Source organism: Amphibalanus amphitrite, unplaced genomic scaffold (genome assembly GCF_019059575.1).
Source record: "Amphibalanus amphitrite isolate SeventyFive unplaced genomic scaffold, NRLGWU_Aamphi_draft 000290F_arrow, whole genome shotgun sequence".
NCBI classification, from domain to species: domain Eukaryota; kingdom Metazoa; phylum Arthropoda; class Thecostraca; order Balanomorpha; family Balanidae; genus Amphibalanus; species Amphibalanus amphitrite.
The window spans coordinates 165450-187175 of NW_024881785.1; the positions used below are offsets into that span (position 1 = coordinate 165450).

The following is a 21726-nucleotide window of genomic DNA, read 5'->3' on the forward strand; positions in this document are numbered from 1 at the left end:
ATACCAATACGGGCTTACAGTTTAAGGCTCGACATTGTGTTGTCTACGATTAGACAGCTGATAACTCATTCCCGTACGTCGTATGGTCGTAACACTATAATGACCTTTGCTTATTGTCACAAGTGCGCCGCATTCGCGATTGTTGCCCGACGCCTGTTTGCAGGTGAGCCCACTACAGTTGTTATACATATCTAAAAACCGATAAACTTTTAGGCGAAAAAGGCACTATTCCAGGCCCATTTTTGATTTTTTGCGATATTAGGTAAAAACAGAAGCTTCTTATCCTAGGAAAAATAAAATGGGAAATCTTTCAAAGGTGGCACACTACCTTTAAGCCGATTGATCGCCGGCCGCCGATCGGCTGCAGGCGCGCCGCCAAGGGACGTCGGCTAATGCAACAATGCGCCGCCTTTTTATCTTCAAACGGTGCGCTGTCGGCACACGAGATTGGCTCGGCCGGCTCGATATGACGCCCGCGGCCAGAAAGGGTGGCGATGGTGCGGTCTGACGCGCGCGCCGCACACTGAAAAATCACCCGGGCCGGGGGACGCGGACTTCTGACAAATGGAGCACAATTAAACTAAATCGATGAAAAATTCGAGTCAAATGGAGCGTCGGCGGCCGACCAGATGGTGTGTTGCGATTGGAAGCGGCCGCGGTGCGTGCGTGTGCGGACCGCCGCGCCGGCAGTGCCGAGCACGCACTGTTCACTGCCGCGTGCACCGCTGTGCTCCGCCCGTGACCGAGTGGTAACTTAGACAGCTGGCCGCTGAGTGCAAGCAATGCGAACTCGGCAAAAAATTATTTTCACGACGTGCCGTTCCGCACTACTAAAAAGTGTCTCATTATATCCCTAAATTACCACCAAATTACTACCAAGAAGACGTCTTTCCACTTTGTCAACGAAACGAGCGTCATCTTTATTCCACAGACGGATTGATCTGTCAGCATATCATTACGCGTGGAATAAGTTGGTTCTATCACCGTGAACTAATTGTTCCTCGTCCTCAGGAAGCCTACCCCGTAATTTTCCTGCGCCAGGCCTCAGTCCGCGGTTCCGGCAGCGCAGTTGGGGACGCGGACAGCGACATATTGCACCCTTGATCCCCCAGATCCGGCTCGTATATGTCCCCAGGGTGGTCCCGCAACATTGGGTCCGTTGCCGCGTCTCCACTCGATTTCCCTCGATTGCAGAGGCACTATCGTGAGTGATGACAGTCTTGCCCCAACAGTCAATTTGCATTTATTCAGCCGTCTCATATTTCATGCATTTCGCATCCCACCACTGCGGCCTGCGCCCTGGATCAGAGACTTTCCGTAGGTGACAATAAAAAAGAACGATTTTTCCTGTAAGAGGTAGAGGAAAGACACGTAAAAATGAGACTTTATGTTCTTGAATTGCATTGATAAGCAATTAACCATGCTGGTATTTACATACAGTGTTCCTGAATCTCGAACAATTTTTTTTAGACTAATAACGTCGAAAGAAAAAAAAATGATTCGCTTCATGATAATTTTAATAATTATAGTTATGATCTCATCAAGATCATCATCACGATTTATATAAAATCATCATTCATGATAATTTGGATTGGCTTGTGGTATTCGCCATAAAACCTCTATCAAACATTCATGCAGGTGATCCTATTTGTCACGTCTGCCGGAGTGTCTCGTACTGCACGCAATGGCAGCCGTTTGTCTCGACTCGAGTGTCACTGAGTCCCGCCCCACCAGGCGACACGGCGGCGGTGACACGTCCACTGACACGTCGAGTGACACGTCCCCGCCCCGACAGACCCTCGGTGACACGACGACACGTGCCGGCTCCGGGCGACAGCCGCCGCCGCCTCAGCGCGGGCGGCTCGCTGCCCCAGTTAGAACAGCCCCACACCCCACACAGGGAGCCGGCGACGACAGAGCGTCGACACGGGGTCGGGGTGACCAGCTGTCTGTGCCCTCAGCGCACCCGTGGAGCGTGTCCCGCACGCGCCACACAAATCCACCGCCAGGCCGGCGCGCTGGCAGCCCCGGCATGCAAACAAATAGCGAACACCGGTCGGGGGAGCTCCCTGGCCCTCCTCCCGGCTCCACCAGCGCCTGGTGGGCCATCGCCAGCTGCCGACCGTCTGTTACATATGGGATGACTTGGCTGACATCACCCACAAAGGTGGGTGTGTTCGAGTTAACTCATTTAATATTCATTTTTCAGTGTAAGGGTTACTTCTGTTTTGCAGTCAACATGTTGCGGAGCATTCATGAAAATATTGAATCGTGAGTTAAAATGGACTAAGGATCCTTATGAATGATTTTGGGAAAATATTTGCACACATCGTGGCTGAAGTAGGTAGAAAATGTGCCACCAATCTCATATATATATAAATGTTAGAGATGAGAGGCGCCTCTTGAAATGATCGCTTTTTATGTCTACTTGACGCTTGATCTAACTGTATCACGACCTGCCACGCCTCCCTCCCATTGAAACACTGTCAGCCACAATTGGCTGTCCATTCGCTCTGCTCCCCACCTCTGCTCTGTCACAGAGGTCCTGGAACTCATCTGCCTCCTCTCGAGCCGCCACTGCACCATTAGACACCCCTCCGACCTCACACACATCTCGACACAATAGCTCTGCGACTACCGCGACTCAATCGGCCTCTGACCGGCTCGGTCGGTCGTTACACTGATAGTGGCGCATGTCTCCAGTGGGTCGGCGGCCAAAGTGGCGCAGGACACTCGGCGGCGCGTCATTAGTGGTGTGCCGGGCGGCGCGCCGGCCCAAATAGGCTTGGTCCGGTAACGACCTCCCGGGGAATAGTCGGTAATCCGGGCTCATTGTGGCCGCGGCCCCGGAGACAGTCTTTTATTGTTGCTGTTGCGGCCCAGATGGACGTCATTTGTCTCGCCGCCAGAGTGTCTCGTCTCGATGTTTGGAGGCGCAAGCGTGTGGCTCCAACGGGAGGTCGGCCTCCGGTGGGACCTCGGGAGCGGCTACATTACTGCATCAAGAATGGCTTCATGCATCACTACACCAAGAGCCGCAACACCTCTACAAGCAACGGCTAAACCACCGTACAAGGAAGGGCTACATCAACACACCAAGAACGGCTACCCTCTGACCCCATCAGCAAGTCGCACAGGGCGGCGACTCGGAAAATGTCCACATGTCGAAAAAGGTGGCATCTCGTAATGCCCGCTGAGTGACAGGCTCGCCTACACACGACTGGCAGACAGCTTGGCGTCGTCGCAGTCCTGCAAGCACGGCACTGCGTCGTCGCCGTTGAAATCTCGAAGGCCCAGCTCGATAGAAGCGTTCGATGCTCGCTTCGTTCGATCGCGGCCTCGTATCGGATGGGTAGGTTTGACCTATCGAGCAGGTGGAGCGCCGCTGAACCATGACCTCGCTGACAGGAGCTGAGGGCCGCAACCATGCCGTAGGATCGGTCGGAAAGGTGCTCACCAGCACGGCCGAGGAATGGGCCCCGCCAGCACGACTGCAGGCCCCTGCAGTAGTAGGTATTAGGAAACGGACAACCGTAAGACAGCACTGGGATGCGTGTTACGTGAGCCATCACGATGCTTTTTATCGGAACACTCCCCGGATCTCCGGAGAGCTTCAAGGACTCTTGATGACAGCACTTGAGTTGATCTTTTACGTAGCACGAATGCATAGTTAGGTTTAAAAGTAATCGAATCCGCTTTGACAAACTTATCTTAGAGAATGGAGGCCACACGGTTCATGAGGAAGGATTTGATGAAGGGTGATCACAACAAAATAATGGTACTTTTTTTCTCGCATAAGAGGACATAAGAGACGATGCACAACAGCTGCGCCCATGAGCAATAAGCGTGTAAGCTTGGCATAAAAAATGCAGGACATCGTGTTTCTTTGATTGCCGTTGGAGATCATTCGAGAACGACGATGCATTGTGGATCAATCTCACCCTCATTCTGTTTCGCTATTTAATTTTTCCTTCAATTTCACCCCGTCCCTCCTCTTCCGTTTCCCACCGTATCCCATCCCACCCCATCCCATCCCGTGCCGTCGCGATCCTCTCTGGGTGCCTCCGGGTGCGCACAGGGCCCGGAGCCACTCCATTTGGCGCCATATGAGTGGCGGGCCGTCCATTTGGGCAGCCCACCGCCACCGGTCGGTCGGTCGGTCGCCCTATCGCTCCGGTGCCGAGTCACCGATGATGGAGCGACTCTTTATCCTCCGGGAGAGAGAGAGAGACAGAGAGAGACAGAGAGAGAGAGAGAGAGAGAGAGAGAGAGAGGGGGGGGGGGGAAGAGAGAGGGAGGGAGATGGAGAGGAAGAGAGAAAGATGAGCGGTAGTGGGAAAGAGAGATAGAGAGAGTGGAAGAGAGAAGGTAGATAAGAGAGAGGAAGAGTAGAGGGAGAGAGAGAAGAGTGAAGAATCTAAGAACGGTCTCATAGAACATTTACGATACCCACTAACAGCGCACCCACACCGGACCACGCCCACACCCATTTGACCACGCCCACACCCATTTGACCCCGCCCAGGTCAGGCGTCCTTCCACATCCTGAGCGCATTCACGCCCTCGCCGCGCCACTCTCGCCGCAAAGCTCGTCATCCGCGTCGAGCTCGCCGCGGCGGTCGCCGTAAAAGCTGCAGACACGGAGGGCCGATCATACATCATCGTTTGCAATCACTTTTCGCCGGCGACTAGCGGCAAGATCAATTTGACACACTACATTAGATCGGGAGCATTGATTCCGAGTGGGTGTCATGCCGGCGGTATTGATTGCGATTTTCCGGCGAGGCGGAGAGAGACGCGGCTGAGTTTCCTCACTCCCCGGCTGAGTTTCCTCACTCCCAGGCTGAGTTTCCTCACTCCCAGGCAGAGTCGCTTCACTCCCAGGCTGAGCCGCCTCACGTCTCCCATGGACAAGTCGCCACACTCCTCCATGCTCCAACGCTGAGTCACCTCACTCCTAGGCTGAGTGAGCCACCTCTCACTCCTAGCTCCCCGGCTGAGTTTCCTCACTCCCTGGCTGAGTCGCCTCACTCATTCCAGGCTGAGTCGCCTCACTTCTCTCAGGATGAGCCGCCTCACTCCTAGCTCTCCCAGGCTGAACTTCCTCATTGCGCTTCTAGTCTGAGTCACCTCACTCTCAGGCTGAGCCCCTCATTTCTCCCAGGTTGAACCACTGAACCGCCTCACTCCCCGGCTGAGCAGCCTCACTCCCTGGCTAAGCTGCCTCACTCCTCTCCGCAGTCAGCCTTGTCTCCGCTCAGTATTTACGATATCGGAACCTGGGCTCACGAATCATTTCTTTATAGCCTATTCCTATACGTAGTCTCTAGCGGAAGATAGCGTTCCAGTACGATCTTTTGCTTATAATCAGCTTTTTACGTTGCCACTATAGGAGACACAAGCAAGCATTATCGTCAGTATGGGCAGCGTGCTAATGCCAAGGTGACATTGGAACAAAGTAGCCAGTCGGCCGCTGTCGATCGCTTCTTTCCGCTTTGTGGCTTGTGTTCAGTGTGCTCTGGCAATTACGAAATCAATGCTGCTGGGATGCTTGTTTGTGATATGTTAAACTACCGTATGAAGATAGTAGACACAAATCCAATCCGCACATAAAGCGTAAACAATTCCTGAAATTTTGGAGCAGTTGACGGTGGGGAATCCTCTGGCTCTTATGAAAACAAGACGTCACCTACTACCTAGAAACTTCGCCAGCTTTATTTTTCTTCTCTCACAAAATGCAACATCTTGTCGACTCATCATCATTATAAGGAAAAATTTTTATGTCAGAATACGCCCAGTTTTACATACAGCTTGCGCTGCATCCCACTAATTTTCTCTTCCTGCAAAGCATATTCGTACGACATCGAATGGTTGCAGCTTTAGGTGGAAAGCAGCTTGTAGAAATTAATTTATAATTCATATCTTGCGGGAGCATGACTGGGAGATAACGTAAGAGTGCCATTAACGAATGGAACATTGTTCTTCTTCGTGTTCCGCCTTAATGAAATCAAAGCCTAAACTCAGTCCGGTGTTACCGAACTTTTACGACATGTAAATGAATAATTACTGTTCCGTATTTCCAGGCTGATCATGCCAGCTCTTATTATTTACGATTCTGTCTCGGATGGTTCTAAGAACAAATCGCCACAGCACGCTCGACATTTGCATATTTGTCGGCTGAAATAGCACTGCGGAGAGCCGATATATTTTGCAGCCACATAATTGCATCCCTTTGACCGGAGGCAGAGGCAGCCAGTGAAATATAAATCGAACCGCGGCGGCCGCTAATGAGGACGAATTTACGACTGCGGCGATCGTGGCGCGGCGCGGCGATCGGCGGCGCAATGCGTCATCGGTCTGCAGCTGATTTGCCACTCGGGCTAGGCCGGGGGACGATCGCTGACGGACGCGCCGAAAGTGATGACGGGGAGGGGTGGCGGGCAGACACAGCGACTAATATAGCATAAAAGTGCTAAGGGTGTCACAACAGGTAGTGTGAAACAAGAAGCTGCATAGCTGGAATAGGAAGGCATCATTCAGGCATCATTAGGTGATACCGCTTTGCCAGAAAACTGCGCGGCCATTCCGAGTTCGACGGGCGGGTTCACAGGGATGCCAGATCGTGCATGTCTGTCACACCGTCCATGTTCTAAAATTTCCGAGTCATTTTGTCATCATATGTCAGATAAGCCTGTCCTGTCTGCCCAAAAGGTGCTCACGACAGTCACTAGAGCCAGGCAATCGCTTTGTGTCTGCGATTCGGACAATGTTAGTAAAACGCATACACTGAAAACATTTTTACACCTGTTCCCGAAAAATAACTCCTGTCCTAAGTGTGAAGAATCAAATGACACCCGAATCACGAATCATCTGTTAAGTCTGATCAACTATGCATGGGTAAACGTAAGTGTTTGGGATAATACACTTTGCCTTAACACTGTGGTCCACGAAAAATACGTGCTCCGGGTGTCATCATGAACCTCGTTATAGATGATCAACACCGGTTTCGAGTCCCCCACAAATTGATCATCAGGGCAGGCATCAATAAAAGGGTAGGACCTTGGAATGCGTGTTATTTTTTCCCGCGCGACCGCCTTGGGCTGATCATGTAGCTCGCGAAACGCGTATCATTTTCCCGCGCGTCCGCCGGCGGCGGGTTGTTTGTCACTTTACTCGGGTGTAAGAAATTACAAACATTTGGCCTTGTCGCCATCTTTGCTGCATTTTGTGTGTTGCGGCGGACGCGTGGTATTGCCGGTTCTGGGCTGCATGGATTCGAAGAGGGCTGAGGTAAGGTGATAGGCATACATCTTTACAATAAGCATTTGGCCATTTGCAGTTACGGAAGGCGAATAAGGATGTGGAGGAAGGTAGAAACGCAGCAAGACGTCCTGCTGTCTGCTTCTGTCGGCATATGTGGCGCTGTCAATGATAACTGGTGAATTATCCATTTTATTTCCTATGTTACTCCGTTCTTTTCCTTGCTATTTTATAATTACAATATTTGCATAATGCATGGTTTAATGTGCCTATCCTAGAGTTCCGCATCACAAATGCTTTGTGTGCACCATTGATAATGTGATGCCTCATGGTTGTGAATGACAATGACAGTTGGTGACATACCAGGGAAATAAGCTAAAATTAGAGCGCTCTATTTATTGCTCCTGCCCCATGTTGAAGAGATACCCCTAAAAGCGTGATCTTTTATCGGCCCTTACGCAGCAAGGCAGTAATTCTCAGACCGGTGGATGGTATCAATAGAAAGAGAATGCGTCAAAGATTAACATGAATTAATTAAAATAACATTAAAATTTTAATTAAGCGTGGAAATTAGTCCCAAACATAAGCTAATTATTACTCCTACCTCGGCGACGGCGCTCCCCGCAGTCAGCGGAGAAGCCAAAATAAAAGCCACCATCCTCCTCCGTAAGTCAATTTTAGAGCGGCCGAGTGGGCCGATGCGGGGCCACCAAACTGAGGTGAGACGTGGCTAGCAATTGCAAACTGCCATAGAAATCAATATCTTAAGACGTACAATATGGGATGATTACTCTGAAGCTGGAGTGAAAGCATGAGTAGATTGCAAGAAACGAAATGCATAGATTGGTTGAATTATGTACAATAGGCACAGCTCAGATGAAGCCATTTCTTTGATGTTGACATTTGACATAACCCTTCCTCTCCTCACCTATGACTTAAGTACCTACGTTGGCAGTTACCGGCATAGTTTTTTAGCACGAGTGTAATTCGCCATCGGACCGCAATGCATGTTGCTAGGCTGCTGCAATTACAACGAACATACGAATACTGCCTTCATTTGTAGGCGTTTGTTTTTTAGGCGGTCTTTGACGTACAAGGGGGCATACCTGTCGACAACTCGAGTTTCTCCGAATTTCAAAAACTCCCAGAATTTCAATTCCTTATGCACTGTTGTAGGTACAGCTATGTTCACAAGTTTTCGTTTCCTCCTGCTCTAAAAAGGATGATATTTGTCGATTTCGTGCGTCGCTGATAGAAGGGTGCGTTTAATAATTAGGCCCAACGCTCTCTGCATCCGCGAGTACCTTGAAAAGGGAACAACAGTTTCCATTTATTACACTATGGGACGAGTGACAAAATGACCACTGCAACACGCATGAAACGGAGCTCATATTCCTAAAAATGTCTACAATCACTTCTTTTCTGACACTATTAGCAAATACCATCTCAAGTTAGGTGGTTGACAGTCAATGGAGATCTGGGGAGACTGAGTGATGCCAATTCACCACTTAACTGATAATGAGGGCCGAGGGAAGAGAAACATGCAACATGCACAACTGACAACTTGACAAGTGACAAAACACTACCACTATTGCGCAGTGCACAATAAATTACAGCAGCCAGCCCAAAAAATGCTTTTGGTGGCTAATTGCAAAACAAGTCACTAATAAATGTCTTAGTTGCAGCTGAACACTGCACAATGATCACACTGTTCACACATTGAGTGAGATGCCACAGGTGGTTTGAATCACACTTTGGTACAACCGCAAATCTGAAGTGTTGTCATGAGGTTCATGCCTCCATGATCACAGCACTTTGGTTGTGGTTGGCATAACACTTGTAGTCTGCAGAGTTCCACATGAACTGCAGACACCTCATCTGGTGGTCTTCATGTTGCTCAACTTCTTCAGGAGGCAAATGTCGACAACCCAGCGGAAGCATGGTCCTGCAGAAAAGAAAGGTAATGCATAAGGTACAAACATTATCTGCTGAAACAGCCCCTTCTGTTTGCTGTTATTAAACTTTTAACATAACAACATGTATTCCATGTATATTACATTTGTTGAAGTAAAATACTGCCAGCTATTTCAAAACCAGAAAATGAAATTATATTGTGGCATAATTCACATGCTCAGCTATCAGTATCAAATAATAAATTAATTTAAAATTAGGCATATTCTATATAACACATTCATAGAATATTCTACTTCACGTCACAAGGACTCACAATCTATCTGTTGGGTGTTTGATTGACGCATTAACTAAGTTTGTCTTAGGTTTTATTATTGCAAAAAATTCATATTGCATTATTGTATCAAAATACTGCCAGCAATAACAAAACAAGAACATGAAATGTCAATGAGCAAGACGCCTTTCCTAAAAATGGATTACTTTGAAAATAATTTTAGTTTCTTTTAAGGAAAAGGAGAAATGATTATCAGGTAATTATCAAAACCACTCAACCAGCAAGTGGCTGGGTGGTTTCACAGCAAACATCAAGCCAAAACATATGCTTACATTTATCTAACAATTGAGCCATTTGACTACACAAGTATATGTGAGCAAAATAAGAATCCAATTATCCAATGTTGACTTCCTTGCAAAGTTTATGCCTTATTTTATGAAAATGTGTCACTAGAATATGATACGTATCATCGAATATTATTTAATTTACGATTTATTTCGATCGGAACGCACATGGAGTTCCGCGCCATTTTCGTCGACGATAAATATGATCGTGTTTCATGAAGAGATAAGGGGTTTCAATGGTCTTTCAAAGCAATAATTTGATGCAAAAATTTGTAGGAAATAATATAAAGCTGGTTCAAATGGCCATCAACCACTTAAAACACCGAAAATACTCACAACTCCGTCCCGACGACCACGCAGCTCCGCGCACGCCGTCTACTGGCATAATGCCAAAACTGCTGTCACAGCAGAAATGTTTTTTTTTCTCGATTGCAATTGTGGAATTATTTATTAAACAGAAGATGATCTTTCCGAAAAACCGACTGATTTCATACACAGATGCATGGAAAATAAAAAATCCCGGTAAGTTTATTTGTATTGTTTTGTCGATTTTGACATGCTCCTAGTTTGCAGCCATATTTCGATATGTTCTACAGGGACTTCAGAATTATTTCAGGACCAATCTTTTCCTCATTCATTTTCCCGTCGATCATGAAATTTTTAGAGCGGAACAATTAGTTTCCAGGCGGTCCGAGCGGTTTTCGTGAGAAGGGTGCAAAAATCGGCGTCATTTTTAGAGCCTCGACACCAGCTCAACACAGGACCCTATGGGAGACGGTGAAGTAGCGGGAGCAATAAATAGAGCGCTCTAATTTTAGCTTATTTCCCTGGTGTGTCACCGACTGATGAGGGACGATAAAGCACAGAAGGAAATAGTTAAATAGCCATTTTAATGGTTATAATTGACTGAATCCAATTCATGTGCCTACGTATGGATTGGATTTTAGATTTCAATTTATCAGTACATGGATTTGGATTATTTGAGGTGAGACGTGCAGAATGTTCATACCTACCTTCAAGGGCGGAGAATTGTTGGGGGTGCATTTCTTGTTTGAATGTATAATTTTCTGCATTCAGGATGGTTATCGGGATAACAAAGGCCACTTGGCCTGGTGGACCTATTCTCACCGAGCTCTTAGCTGGTTGGACTAGTGTGGCTCTAAGGGATAGGGAGTGTTGTACATGACCGTCTTCCAGTGGCGGTCTAGTCGGGCCTTGAACTGGTTGAGGGTTTCGGCACACACATGGTCTCAGTCTGGGAGTGTGATCCAGTTGTTGACTACTCACACACTCAACATGTTCCACTGAACGAGTGTCCGCACCCTGCGTTTCTTGAACTTCCACTTGTGCCCTCTCGTTCTTGTCGAGTCGTGCCTTGTCAGGATCTCAGCAACCAGCACAGGGGCGTAGGAGCCACAGGGGGGGCATGTGCCCCCCCCCCAACCGCAGAGCCGTGGGGCATTGCCCCCATAACTTCACGGTAAAAAGATGCATTTCGAGACAAAAATGGCATGGCATTGCACCTTGCGATGCGAGCCAGCGTCCCTACGTTCAGTAAAGCACATTTCCGTCTAATGAAGGAGCCTTTTGGGCAGGTAGGACACCTTTTCTCATCACTGGCGCACTAGCAGACCGAATTTTGCCCCCACAGCTGAAAGCAAGTTCCTACGCCCCTGAACCAGCAGGTCGTAGAGCAGGTGTCCTGACCTAGAGCAGGTTTATTAGTTATTACTCATTGTTTACCTAAAATCCTACTAAGTTAATCTAAATTAGGTACGTACTCCCTTCTCATCTAAAGCAGCTAAAGTAATTTGGTGGGGTACCTAATGAGGAGTTTAGGTGAGCCAAAGAAATATATCCAGTAACAACATTGGCGGATCTAGCTAGTGACTAAGGGAGGGGCCAAAACGGGCCAAAGTAGGGGCCTTATACATGTAGCAATATACCTAAAGCATTGGGTTCGGTTTGCAAAGGGAGGGGTCAAATCCCACTTTGGCCCCGCCACTGCTGGATTTTGGCCCGTTGCCCCCTGGATCCGCTAGTGAGTAACAATCTATATCTGTAAGAAGCTTGAGTTTGAGGGCTTCGGGTACCTGATTGCAAAATCAGGAACACCCACAGACACAGCCAAAATCCAGACAGCCAACTTTCAATTGGCTGTCTGGCACTGGGAGCAAATGGTCATTTTTTATGCATCCAAGGTCCTGGATGACAAATCAATATTTTGATGCAAAGTGGGGGGGGGGGGGGGGCTTGTCATAGGCATCTTGGTTAAAGGGACCCTCCCACCTTCTAAAATGTTATTAAAACCAGTTAAATTGTGCCCGACTTTATAGATTGGATGCCCAGGAACATGGTTCTGGCATTTATTTTTCATTAAACATCTCAGGCTTCCCATATCCCAAACACAAACTTTCAAATATGTGAGTCACAGCCTAAAATTCTCCCTTCCCCAGGCCACATTACTGTCATAAAGCTGATTCTTTTTAATCTGTAGGCACCACAGCAAAGCTCAGACCAAGTTTTAATTGATTTTCCACGAACAAGCCCATCTAAATCAGAATGACTAAATGAGGTGACGTCACACTAACGGTCGCTCCGTGTTGAAGATAGGACCTTAGCTAAGGTCTTTTTTTGAAGCATCAGATGGAGTTTTCTCCTAAACTATGGAACTGTGGGAGTTCAAGACAATTTTTTCTGCCTTTTTGCCAGATTGTCCTCAACTTGGCTATCCCAACTCAAACCCCATGTTTAGGTGGGAGGTCCCTTTAAGGATCAAAATATTGACTCACTTTTCAGACAGCTTTGTATTTCAGGTAGATGGGTGCCACAGAAGCTTCCTGGTTGACAACTCCAATATTACCATTCAACGCGCAATCGTCCACTCCACACAATTTTCTTGATCCAAACTTTTGAGCAAATGAAATGGATGGCTGTGATGAGCATCGTTATATATACTATGTAATACGAGAAGTAGTAGCCTTTGCTCATATTAATGTTCAAATAATGCACAAAATTGGATATATTAAAATAATACTGATATTTCGCCTTGCGGCATCATCAGAGTACACACATACAACTTTAGGTTTAACAAAATGCAAGAAAGAAAGAGACACGTGCGACTTTACCACGGGAACAAACGCCAGCCGATAGTCTGACTAACGGCTGGCGTTTGTTCCCGTGGTAAAGTCGCACGTGTCTCTTTCTTTCTTGCATTTTGTTAAACCTAAAGTTGTATGTGTGTACTCTGATGATGCCGCAAGGCGAAATATCAGTATTATTTTAATATATCCAATTTTGTGCATTATTTGAACATTAATATGAGCAAAGGCTACTACTTCTCGTATTACATCCAAACTTTTGGGTCAACTTTGGAGTTTTCGGTTTTTGATTTATCATGTTTTTGTTTTGTTTCACAATTTTTCCCGTTTTTGAGTTACTGATTCTGTGTTTTTTTTTTACTGATTCTAGTGCATCATTATATTGTATTGGTGAAAACAAGGCAAGGCGCATATTTCAGGTGCAAAAAAAAAACGTTGCAGTACAACATGTAATGATGTAACACCGAACAGCCAGTCTCAGCGCTCTCTGGAATGGGGGGAGGGGTCAAATAGAAGCCTAACAGGTGTCTTAAAACGTATGATCTTGTAGACCTTCACATGCGCATTGTTTAACGAGACATGCTGATAGATTGAAATAGACTTTGCATTATTTTGTTTTCCATAGGTCCGAGAGAAATTCCATAAGCAACACAAGGTCATGAAGTTACATTATAGTCATTCTTCTGCTACAAATATCTAGTCATATGGATTGATGGAAGAAAATCCCATGTAACTAATCACCTACGCTTTATATTTATATTAACGTTTTTTTTTTTAAAGAATACACAACTGATTGCAGTTTATGTGACCAAGTGGAACACCAACCATTGGCATGCTATTTTTGTCTTTCGCAGAACGCTACCCGTCAACTGATCATCAATAAATTCAAGAACAAACGACGTGGAGACGACTCCAAAGAGGTCACCGACAGAAAACGGCGGCGCTCCGGTGTACTGAACTATCTGCCAGCGGACAAGGAGGACGAGGGATGCGGTGACCTGCGCTACAAACTCCGGCAAGGCATGCTGCGTGGAGCTGAGGTAAGAATTCATACTATGATGGTTCTAATTTTAGTTATAAGTTCAGTGCCATCAACTGCGCCATGTGGTTTAGCCCCGTAATGAGAGGGGGTGGTTAAATAGACTATTTCGATTTGAAAAGCATCCATCTGGGGATGTTAACTTCAGACACTTCTAAGAAACTTTCCAACACATCTTATTTTCCGATCTTCCAGAAAGAACTACCATGGCTACAAATGACTTATCATGTTTCATGCCGCCTGGCCCGGCCCGACGGTGCCGGAAGGGCGGCCGGCCGGCCGACCGTCAGCTGAAATTTAAATTCATTGTCGAATTTCGTTCACTTTATTACTAGAGGGCCTCACAAATAGACCAAAAGTGATATGTATCGATTCTAAAGAGCCTGGCATCGGAAAGAAAGCGTCCTCAATCGTCAAGGGAACCACGCATAATCCGGCCAAAGGGAGCCTACCATGAATTATCGGGAAAAAACTGATACTTTCCGTCATTGTCTGGCAGTATGAGACAACTCCCTTCCCCCTGCCCCCTCACCCCGGTGGCACTCCCACCAACCGGTGCAGTCAATGCAAAAACGTATTTACGGTGCAGCGCCGGCGTCCACCGCCCGCTCGGCAAAAGGCGACTATCACCCGCTCGGCAAAAGGCGACTATCAGCTGACGATCGGCCGGCCGGCCGCCCTTACGGCACCGTTGGGCCGGGCCAGGCGGCATGAAACATGAGGCCATGGTAGTTCTTTCTGGAAGATTGGAACATAAGATACATAGGCGTTGCCAGACTTTTTAGGTTGGGGGGGGGGGGAAATAAACCCACCTACCCCCTAAATTAAGTTTCTCCTCGGATTTCGGCCACTTAATTTCGAAAATGTTGGAAAATACAAAAAAACAATCGGGACAAAACAGGTGTCTTTCTTCACCAGTTTTTGCTCAGAAATCCACTGGTGCCATTTATTTTTCCATTCGACCCCTAGAAGTCCCCAAAATTGCATTTGAAAATCTGACGTCATATTTTAGGATGATTTTGGAGATTAAAACGGGTCATTTGGGGATCAGATATAGAGCTATCGATTTGAAATTTGATGTTTGACACAATAGAGGTGTATAACATATATTCCGATTCCTGAAATTTTTGGATTTTATTGGCATTTTCTTCTTTTTTTGGGGGGGGGGGACAAAATAAAAAAAGTAAAAAATCGGAGGTAGCCATGTTGTAGGGCTAGCAATTCTACATTTACGCTATTTTCGTTTGCAATTCCATTTCTAAATGTGACTTTGAGAGACTCTCAAACAAATGCCGGATTTCGTCTAAAAATCGAGCAACATGACGTCGGAAATTGGCTTTATCTAAAAAATTGTCAACGAATTAGAAAAAAAAACAAATATCCATCATGTGCGCAATGGTTCCATAAGAAAATCAAGTTTCAACTCGATATCTCCAGGCGTTTGGCCATGGCACACAAAAACCTGGGGGGGGGGCTTCTCAGCCCCCCCCCCCTCCCCCCCCGCCAGGAATAGGATTAACCGCACTGTCTCCTCGAACTGTCTATCTGTCTCCTCGATCCTTATAAATTTATCGTCGTCTCAATCATTGTGGTGAAACAAATGCAGCTGTCGGAGGTATTCTATGTCTACCGTATGTTGGATATGGAACGACACCTAGTATGTACCCTACAGTGCTGAAATGGCCTACATTTTGGCCGAAATTGCGTCTTTCTATCAAAATAGCAAAACACAAACACGCCACTAATAAAATAATTATTCCAAAACCAAGATCCAGTGGTACCGAACAGTTAACTTTGATTTTGAAATCACAAACTTGTTTTCTGACGATACCCTCCCAGTCCGCATCCATCTCCTGCAATCCACAAAGGCTGTCACAAAACTACTTCGTGCATTCTTGCAAAGCGTTTTCCTGTGACAGAAAGGTAAGCTGGCGATCACTGGTTTATATTGGTGAAATGGGTCTTTTTACTCCCACAGCTTGATGAAGCGATGTCGAAGACGTTTGCGGACAGAAGGATCCTGGTGGTGACGAAGAGGCTATCCGTACCCAAGCTGAAGAAGCTCTACCCTGCCCTCTTTCAGGAAATGGAGGTATGTCTCTCGCCCTCTCGCTCTCATTCTCGCTCACTTGGTAGTGGTTGTGCTTATGCTACATCGTGCCACGCTTTGTTTTGTAGTGTTCATGAAATTTATGGTTTTATCATCTCTTAGATGTTGGGAGTGAAACTTCCTACCAGGGTTTTGCTCCACCCACCCATGAGTCGAGTCAAATTTGACTCGACTCTAACTCAAATGAGTCGAGTCGGAGTTGAGTCCAGTGTCAGAAAAGTGATCCCTTTCTATTTTTTCCGAACTTGGAAGTTTTGTTCCGTCAAAAAGTTCTACTGTAAAGAATGACAAGTTTTATTCTGCGAGTATCAAAGTTGATAATGAATCAAAGTCATATAATGAAACAAAGTATGTAGCATGCTAATTGATAGTTATCCACGGGCTACCCATAAACGTTTGCTATTTTCACTTCCTCGTTTCTTAGATGGTGTCGACTTATTTCATTGGTAACTCTAGATTTTATTTCCATGTCATATAATAAAGACGTATTTATTTGTTGCAGATCTGGGCGGAGCTTGCCCGAATCAGGGGCGGTGGATCGACCAAGGAGAATGAGCTGGAGAGGGCGCGTGAGAACCTTTCCAAGGTGCTCACAAAGTTCCAAGTCTGTGAAACGAATGGTACGTTATTGTGAATTTACGGTTAACAATTTCGTGGATCTCGAGTCAAAAGTGCATTTTAGTGCCAGTGTTCTTCTAGTTCGGCTACTTGCCTCTTCCATCGCCGTACTTCAAATTTGAAGTTTGACTCTAGGCTTATACAAAGACTTGCCCAAGAGGTACCTACATGGTCGTTTGTCCATTTCCCCTTTTTCTCCCGCACCTATTAACGCAGTCAGAGCCCACTGGAAAGACAATCGGACAAAGTTTATTAACGGATCTACGTTAGCCATATTTGGGGTATCTATAAAGATTGGATGGTGGTTGGTGGCGCTTTGGCTCCCTCATTGCATGATAATGTTCTTACCAGTTTTTAGTTTGTGGTAGGATAATGAAAAATATAAACGAAACGTCGGATTGTCTTTTGAAAAAAAAACGAGCTATTGTGTGTGCAGTTTGTATTTTACGGCATGACAGTGTTGCATTGGTAACTGACATGCGTGTCTATGTGTGTCTGTGTGTTTTAGAAGCTGCGCTGGAGCATGTCCTCATCGAACTTCGCGAGGAAGACGCTCTTTACGCGGCACCGACGGCCGGAGGTCCAATGGTTATATGGCGTGATGTCCTCTGGGTCGAGGGAGAGAAGGTAGCTGAATTTGAGATACTGAACAAGATCGACCAGTTCCTCACATGGGGTGCTGCGTTCTCGGTGTTCGCTCAAAAGCCGACCAAGAAAAGCACGCGGTGCTCCGCATACCTGGCAACCGTTATGGTTCTCCAAACAGACGTGCTGAAGCCCCCGAAAGGCCTGGAGCGTATCACTCAGTAAGCGTCAAGCTCAGTAGATTCGTGTCGCCTGACTGTCCATCTGAGGCCCGACTGAGTCGGGTAAGACTTACCTTTTTCCGTCTTGCGGAACTTCTTCACTGTCAGTGGGCCGAGATAGTCGTGTGTTGAAAGGTCGTCTCATGTCGACTCTCGCCTCTGGCAGGTCAGCCATCCTGGGTAGCTGAGGGGTGGCTCTGCGGTTGCGGCAGAACGCACACTTCTGTTGACACACTTCTGTTCACACTTCTGTTGACACGAAATGACAACAGATGTGCTGTCATTTCGGTTTGTGTCGTGTTTTTTTTTTTTTTTAATAAAGTCGTTCGCCAAAAACAGTTGTTTTCTCAAGGGTGTGCAGTTACACTCATTACGCGGGGAGCCGTGGGACGGGTGTTGGAAAGTACCCGCGGGAGAGGTGTTTAAGCGCAGGTGTAACCCACAACGCAGGTGTAGACAGTAGGTGCTTAAATTCGATGCCGGTGTAGACAGTAGGTGTTGATACTCGATGCGGGTGTAAACAGTGGGCGTTGATACTCGATGGGGGTGTAAGCAGTGGGCGTTGATACTCGATGGGGGTGTAAACAGTGGGTGTTAATACTTAATGCGGGTGTAAACATCGAGCGTTGATACTCGATGCGCGTGTAAACATTGGGTGTTGATACCTGATGCAGGTGTTCGATGACGCCTTGATGAAGGGTTAGTTGACACCTGTTCAGATGCTTAAAAATGGAACCTGATCAACGACACCTGTTCCGCGGGTTTACACTCGGGACAGGTGTAAAAATGTTTTCAGTGTAGGCAACAATCATTCCATTCAGATGAAAATCATTTTGATGGGCGTTGGGTTTCCGGGAAAGTAATGCGAGACTCGATGTCTCCTCCCTTTTTGTAACGGCGCCATGCGTGCCGCACCCAGCCCAGCCCACTGCTCCGGGCACCTGGGACGCCTCTCCCGCCGCCCCCGCGCCCTGCGCACATATCATCAATAACGGGCGCTTTTATTAAGACGGCATCGACGCGCCACTTGATGTGCGACGCGGGACACAATTTACATGCGATAGATGGGAGCGTCGCGATTTATCATAGGCGCGTTACCATTACGGCGGTATCCCGGGGCCATTTTTCACCGTTACCCGGGGCACCAATGACAAGCGTGCCAAAAACAACCCAAATGCGACACTCAACAGTCATATGTGGATGTCGAAAAGCGTGATTTGTTAACACTTCAAAATTGTGACCTGTGAAACAACTGTGGTTAATGCTCTGTTCGCCGAACAGCGAGTTTAAGGAGTCGGGTTTGGGTGGTGGTTATGTCGTGAGTAATGACAAAATTAATCGACATGAGAATCTGGCTGGCGGCGTGGCGTGTACCATGCCGCTGCACTCGGACCTTTTATGATATGCAAATTACCTGTGGCAATTATCGCGGCGCCGTGTGCCGCCGGTAGAAACATATCACAAGTAGTTTCAGCAGTCCCCAACGTGCGCTGAATTATTTCCGCTTCAACTTCCCAGCAATTCAGCAGCGCATGACGCCCTGAGGCTAGACCAACCCTGCGGGGCCACCCAGCGCCGCCCCGGGCCCCTGCCGCCGACGCGACGTCGCAGCGGAAAGACACTGCATCTCTTCGCCTCTCAGACACAAAAAGTTCGACAGTTGCGATGTTCGTAAATGGATTTTTAATGAACGTCGAACGGGGCCCGCAAAGTTCCACTTGTCAGCGGACCGATCAGCAGGAAACCGTCACGGGAACAAAAGTAAAACGCCGAGACTCAGACGATGTTATGACTACGCCGGATTGATCCCCAGGGCGGAATAGCAGTACTGATATCACAACTGTCAACTGTGTGGATAACCCCGTGGTGAGGCTGCGCAGACACCTCATCAGAATTAATTCATAGCGTCATTTACAAGCCGCGAACCATCCCACTAAAAAAAAAACTCATCACACGAGCGTCACAAACGTGACATGTCCGGACAGGGGCGCATCACAAAAGTGACACCTCCGGACAGCCCGGGCGTCACGCGACCGGGACTTTCTTGCTCAGCCCGACACCGCGTCATCCGGCGGTGGTAGCCGCGGCGGCGGCGGGGCCGATTAATTTCGGTAATGAGCGCCGCGGCTGGCGGCCACTGGGAAAGGTCGCCGTGGTGTCAGTCAGCCGGCGGCCGGCGGCGTCACTGGCTGTGCCGGAAGCAGCGGTCAGCGGCGGCCTGTGTAATGGCGCCGGGCCGACTGGACGGCTCGCCAGTTCACAGCACGGCACCGCGCGCAGCTCCCACACGACCTGTGACCCGGCCCTCTGTGAAAAGTGACCCGGCGATGGTGTGAAAAGTGACCCGGTCAGGTATGATGGGGTGACCTGGCGACGTGACGTGCTCAACTGGTAATTAAAACGCGATATTTCCGCGGCGGCAACATTTCCACATCATGTTTTGAAAGTGGTACATCCTCCGTAGCATAACTATAGAGCTGTCACCGAGTCGGTGAAAAATAAAGCTAGAGAGGAGATTGCTGTGAATAAGCAATCCGTTATTTATTTTACAATAACGTACTTTTTTCGCGGATCTTCGCTCGCTCGCTGGATAGAACCTTTGACAATGGCCTGATATTTATCAGACTTGAAGGTAGCTGACAGTGTTGTATGTGGCTGCAAAGACGGCCTCTCTGCACTATCCCACACACTGGGCTACTATCCGCAGCTATGCACCACTCGTCTCGCTCTCAGTCCGGCCATGCCGTGCGACTCAGAACATCGGGCATCTCCAGGCGGGGTCGTTCCAGGTGCTGGGTCTCTCCAGGTCGGTCGTTCCAGGCGCCGGGTCTCTCCAGGTCGGTCGTTCCAGGTGCCGGGCCTCTCCAGGCCGGTCGTTCCAGGTACCGGGTCCCTCCAGGCCGGTCGTTCCAGGCGCGACGGTGACAGAGCGCCAGGTCGCCGCCATCTGGCCCGCTGCATCCATCATCGTCGCCGGCTATCGCCATCACGCCGCGCCGATATGACAGTCACCTATCAGAGCATCGCGCCGCGGCGGCGTCTCAGTCAACAAACGCTTCGTTAGAGCTGGCAGCACGACGGCCGCGCGGCACGTCTCCATCATAGAGGCCATCAATCGGACAACGATTGCCATCAAGCGCCAATCCCCGATTGGATCAGCCGGCAAAAACACCAACAAAGAACACACCAATAAGGCCAATAAATCGGGCCGGCCGTGGTGTCTGCAGTCTGCCCCATCCTGTGTTAATCACCGACGACCGACGGCCGGCGGCGGACAGCGACGGACGGCAGCAGAGAGCCGCCGCGCGCGAGGAGCCCTCTCCCCTGCGCCGCGCCCCTGCCGGCGCCGCGCCGACTATTGACACCCTGCTCATTGCTATTCCCATCAACTGTCCACCTCCCTCGTGCTCATTATTACTTCTTTCTTCTCCCATTTATCGGCGTTTCTATCATTGTTTCTATCTGCGGGGCGGCGGGGTCCGGCCGGCGGTGGATGGGGGCGCGACGCTCCCGGTAATGCCGCCGCACAGCCGACATGGGACTGAGATTGGCATGTCGTGTCGCGGCTTCCCGACCGCTCCCGGCTGAGGGGCGCTCGCCGGCCGGCATACAGCGCGCGCTTTGTCCGCCCGTCTGAGCCGGTATTGGCTCGGCGGCGACGTTAGTGGCGCTCCGGCGGCGTTCTCGGCGCCGTGACTGGTCGTCTGACGACCGGGAGCCGGCCGTTTCGGCTCTGGTGGCGTGGGAACGCCGGTGACCTGGCGCTGATGACGGCTCGTCCGACTCAATAGGTGCTTCCAGCACACACGCATCCCGTCCGCCCTCGGCACACAGAGCTCCGCGCCGTCGCCGTCACTCCTCACAAGGGCGAGAATGCCACCCACTTGAAAACGGAGCGGTCTCTTCAGCAGATGACAGTATCACGCCGCTTCCATCTAGCCAGCGTTTCACGCAAAAAGCTCTGGTATGCGGTCACACTCGCATGTTTTCGGCGCCGGCCGAGCGCGTTTTTATCCATCCGGCACGATGTCAGGCGTGTTTTCTGGTGTAATAATCCTCCGCGCCCTACAGCCCACAAAATATGCTGACGGAATATGGACAGCCGTGCTAAGCCGCTCACGTCAAACAACGAGTCCAGCGGGATTCATTACCTGCAACTTGGCCATCATGCCTGTTACATCCGCACGTAAGATTCATTCTGCTTTGACACGAAATTATTCTTGTAATCACAGCGCGCAAACATTCCGACGAAACAACAGACATC

At 48.6% G+C, this 21726-nt stretch overlaps 2 protein-coding genes across 3 annotated transcripts in view; one reads left to right on the forward strand and one right to left on the reverse strand.

Annotated features, from left to right (window-relative positions):
* Positions 1–21726, reverse strand: part of LOC122387590 (zinc finger protein basonuclin-1-like) — a 161014-nt gene that overhangs the window by 88949 nt on the left and 50339 nt on the right. The gene's annotated exons all lie outside the window — the stretch shown is intronic.
* Positions 7205–17702, forward strand: LOC122387591. The gene is made up of 5 exons (XM_043377936.1): positions 7205–7289; positions 13744–13929; positions 15907–16020; positions 16541–16658; positions 17165–17702. The coding sequence occupies exons 1-5, from the start codon at positions 7269–7271 to the stop codon at positions 17464–17466; spliced, it is 741 nt and encodes a 246-aa protein (XP_043233871.1). The 5' UTR covers positions 7205–7268; the 3' UTR covers positions 17467–17702.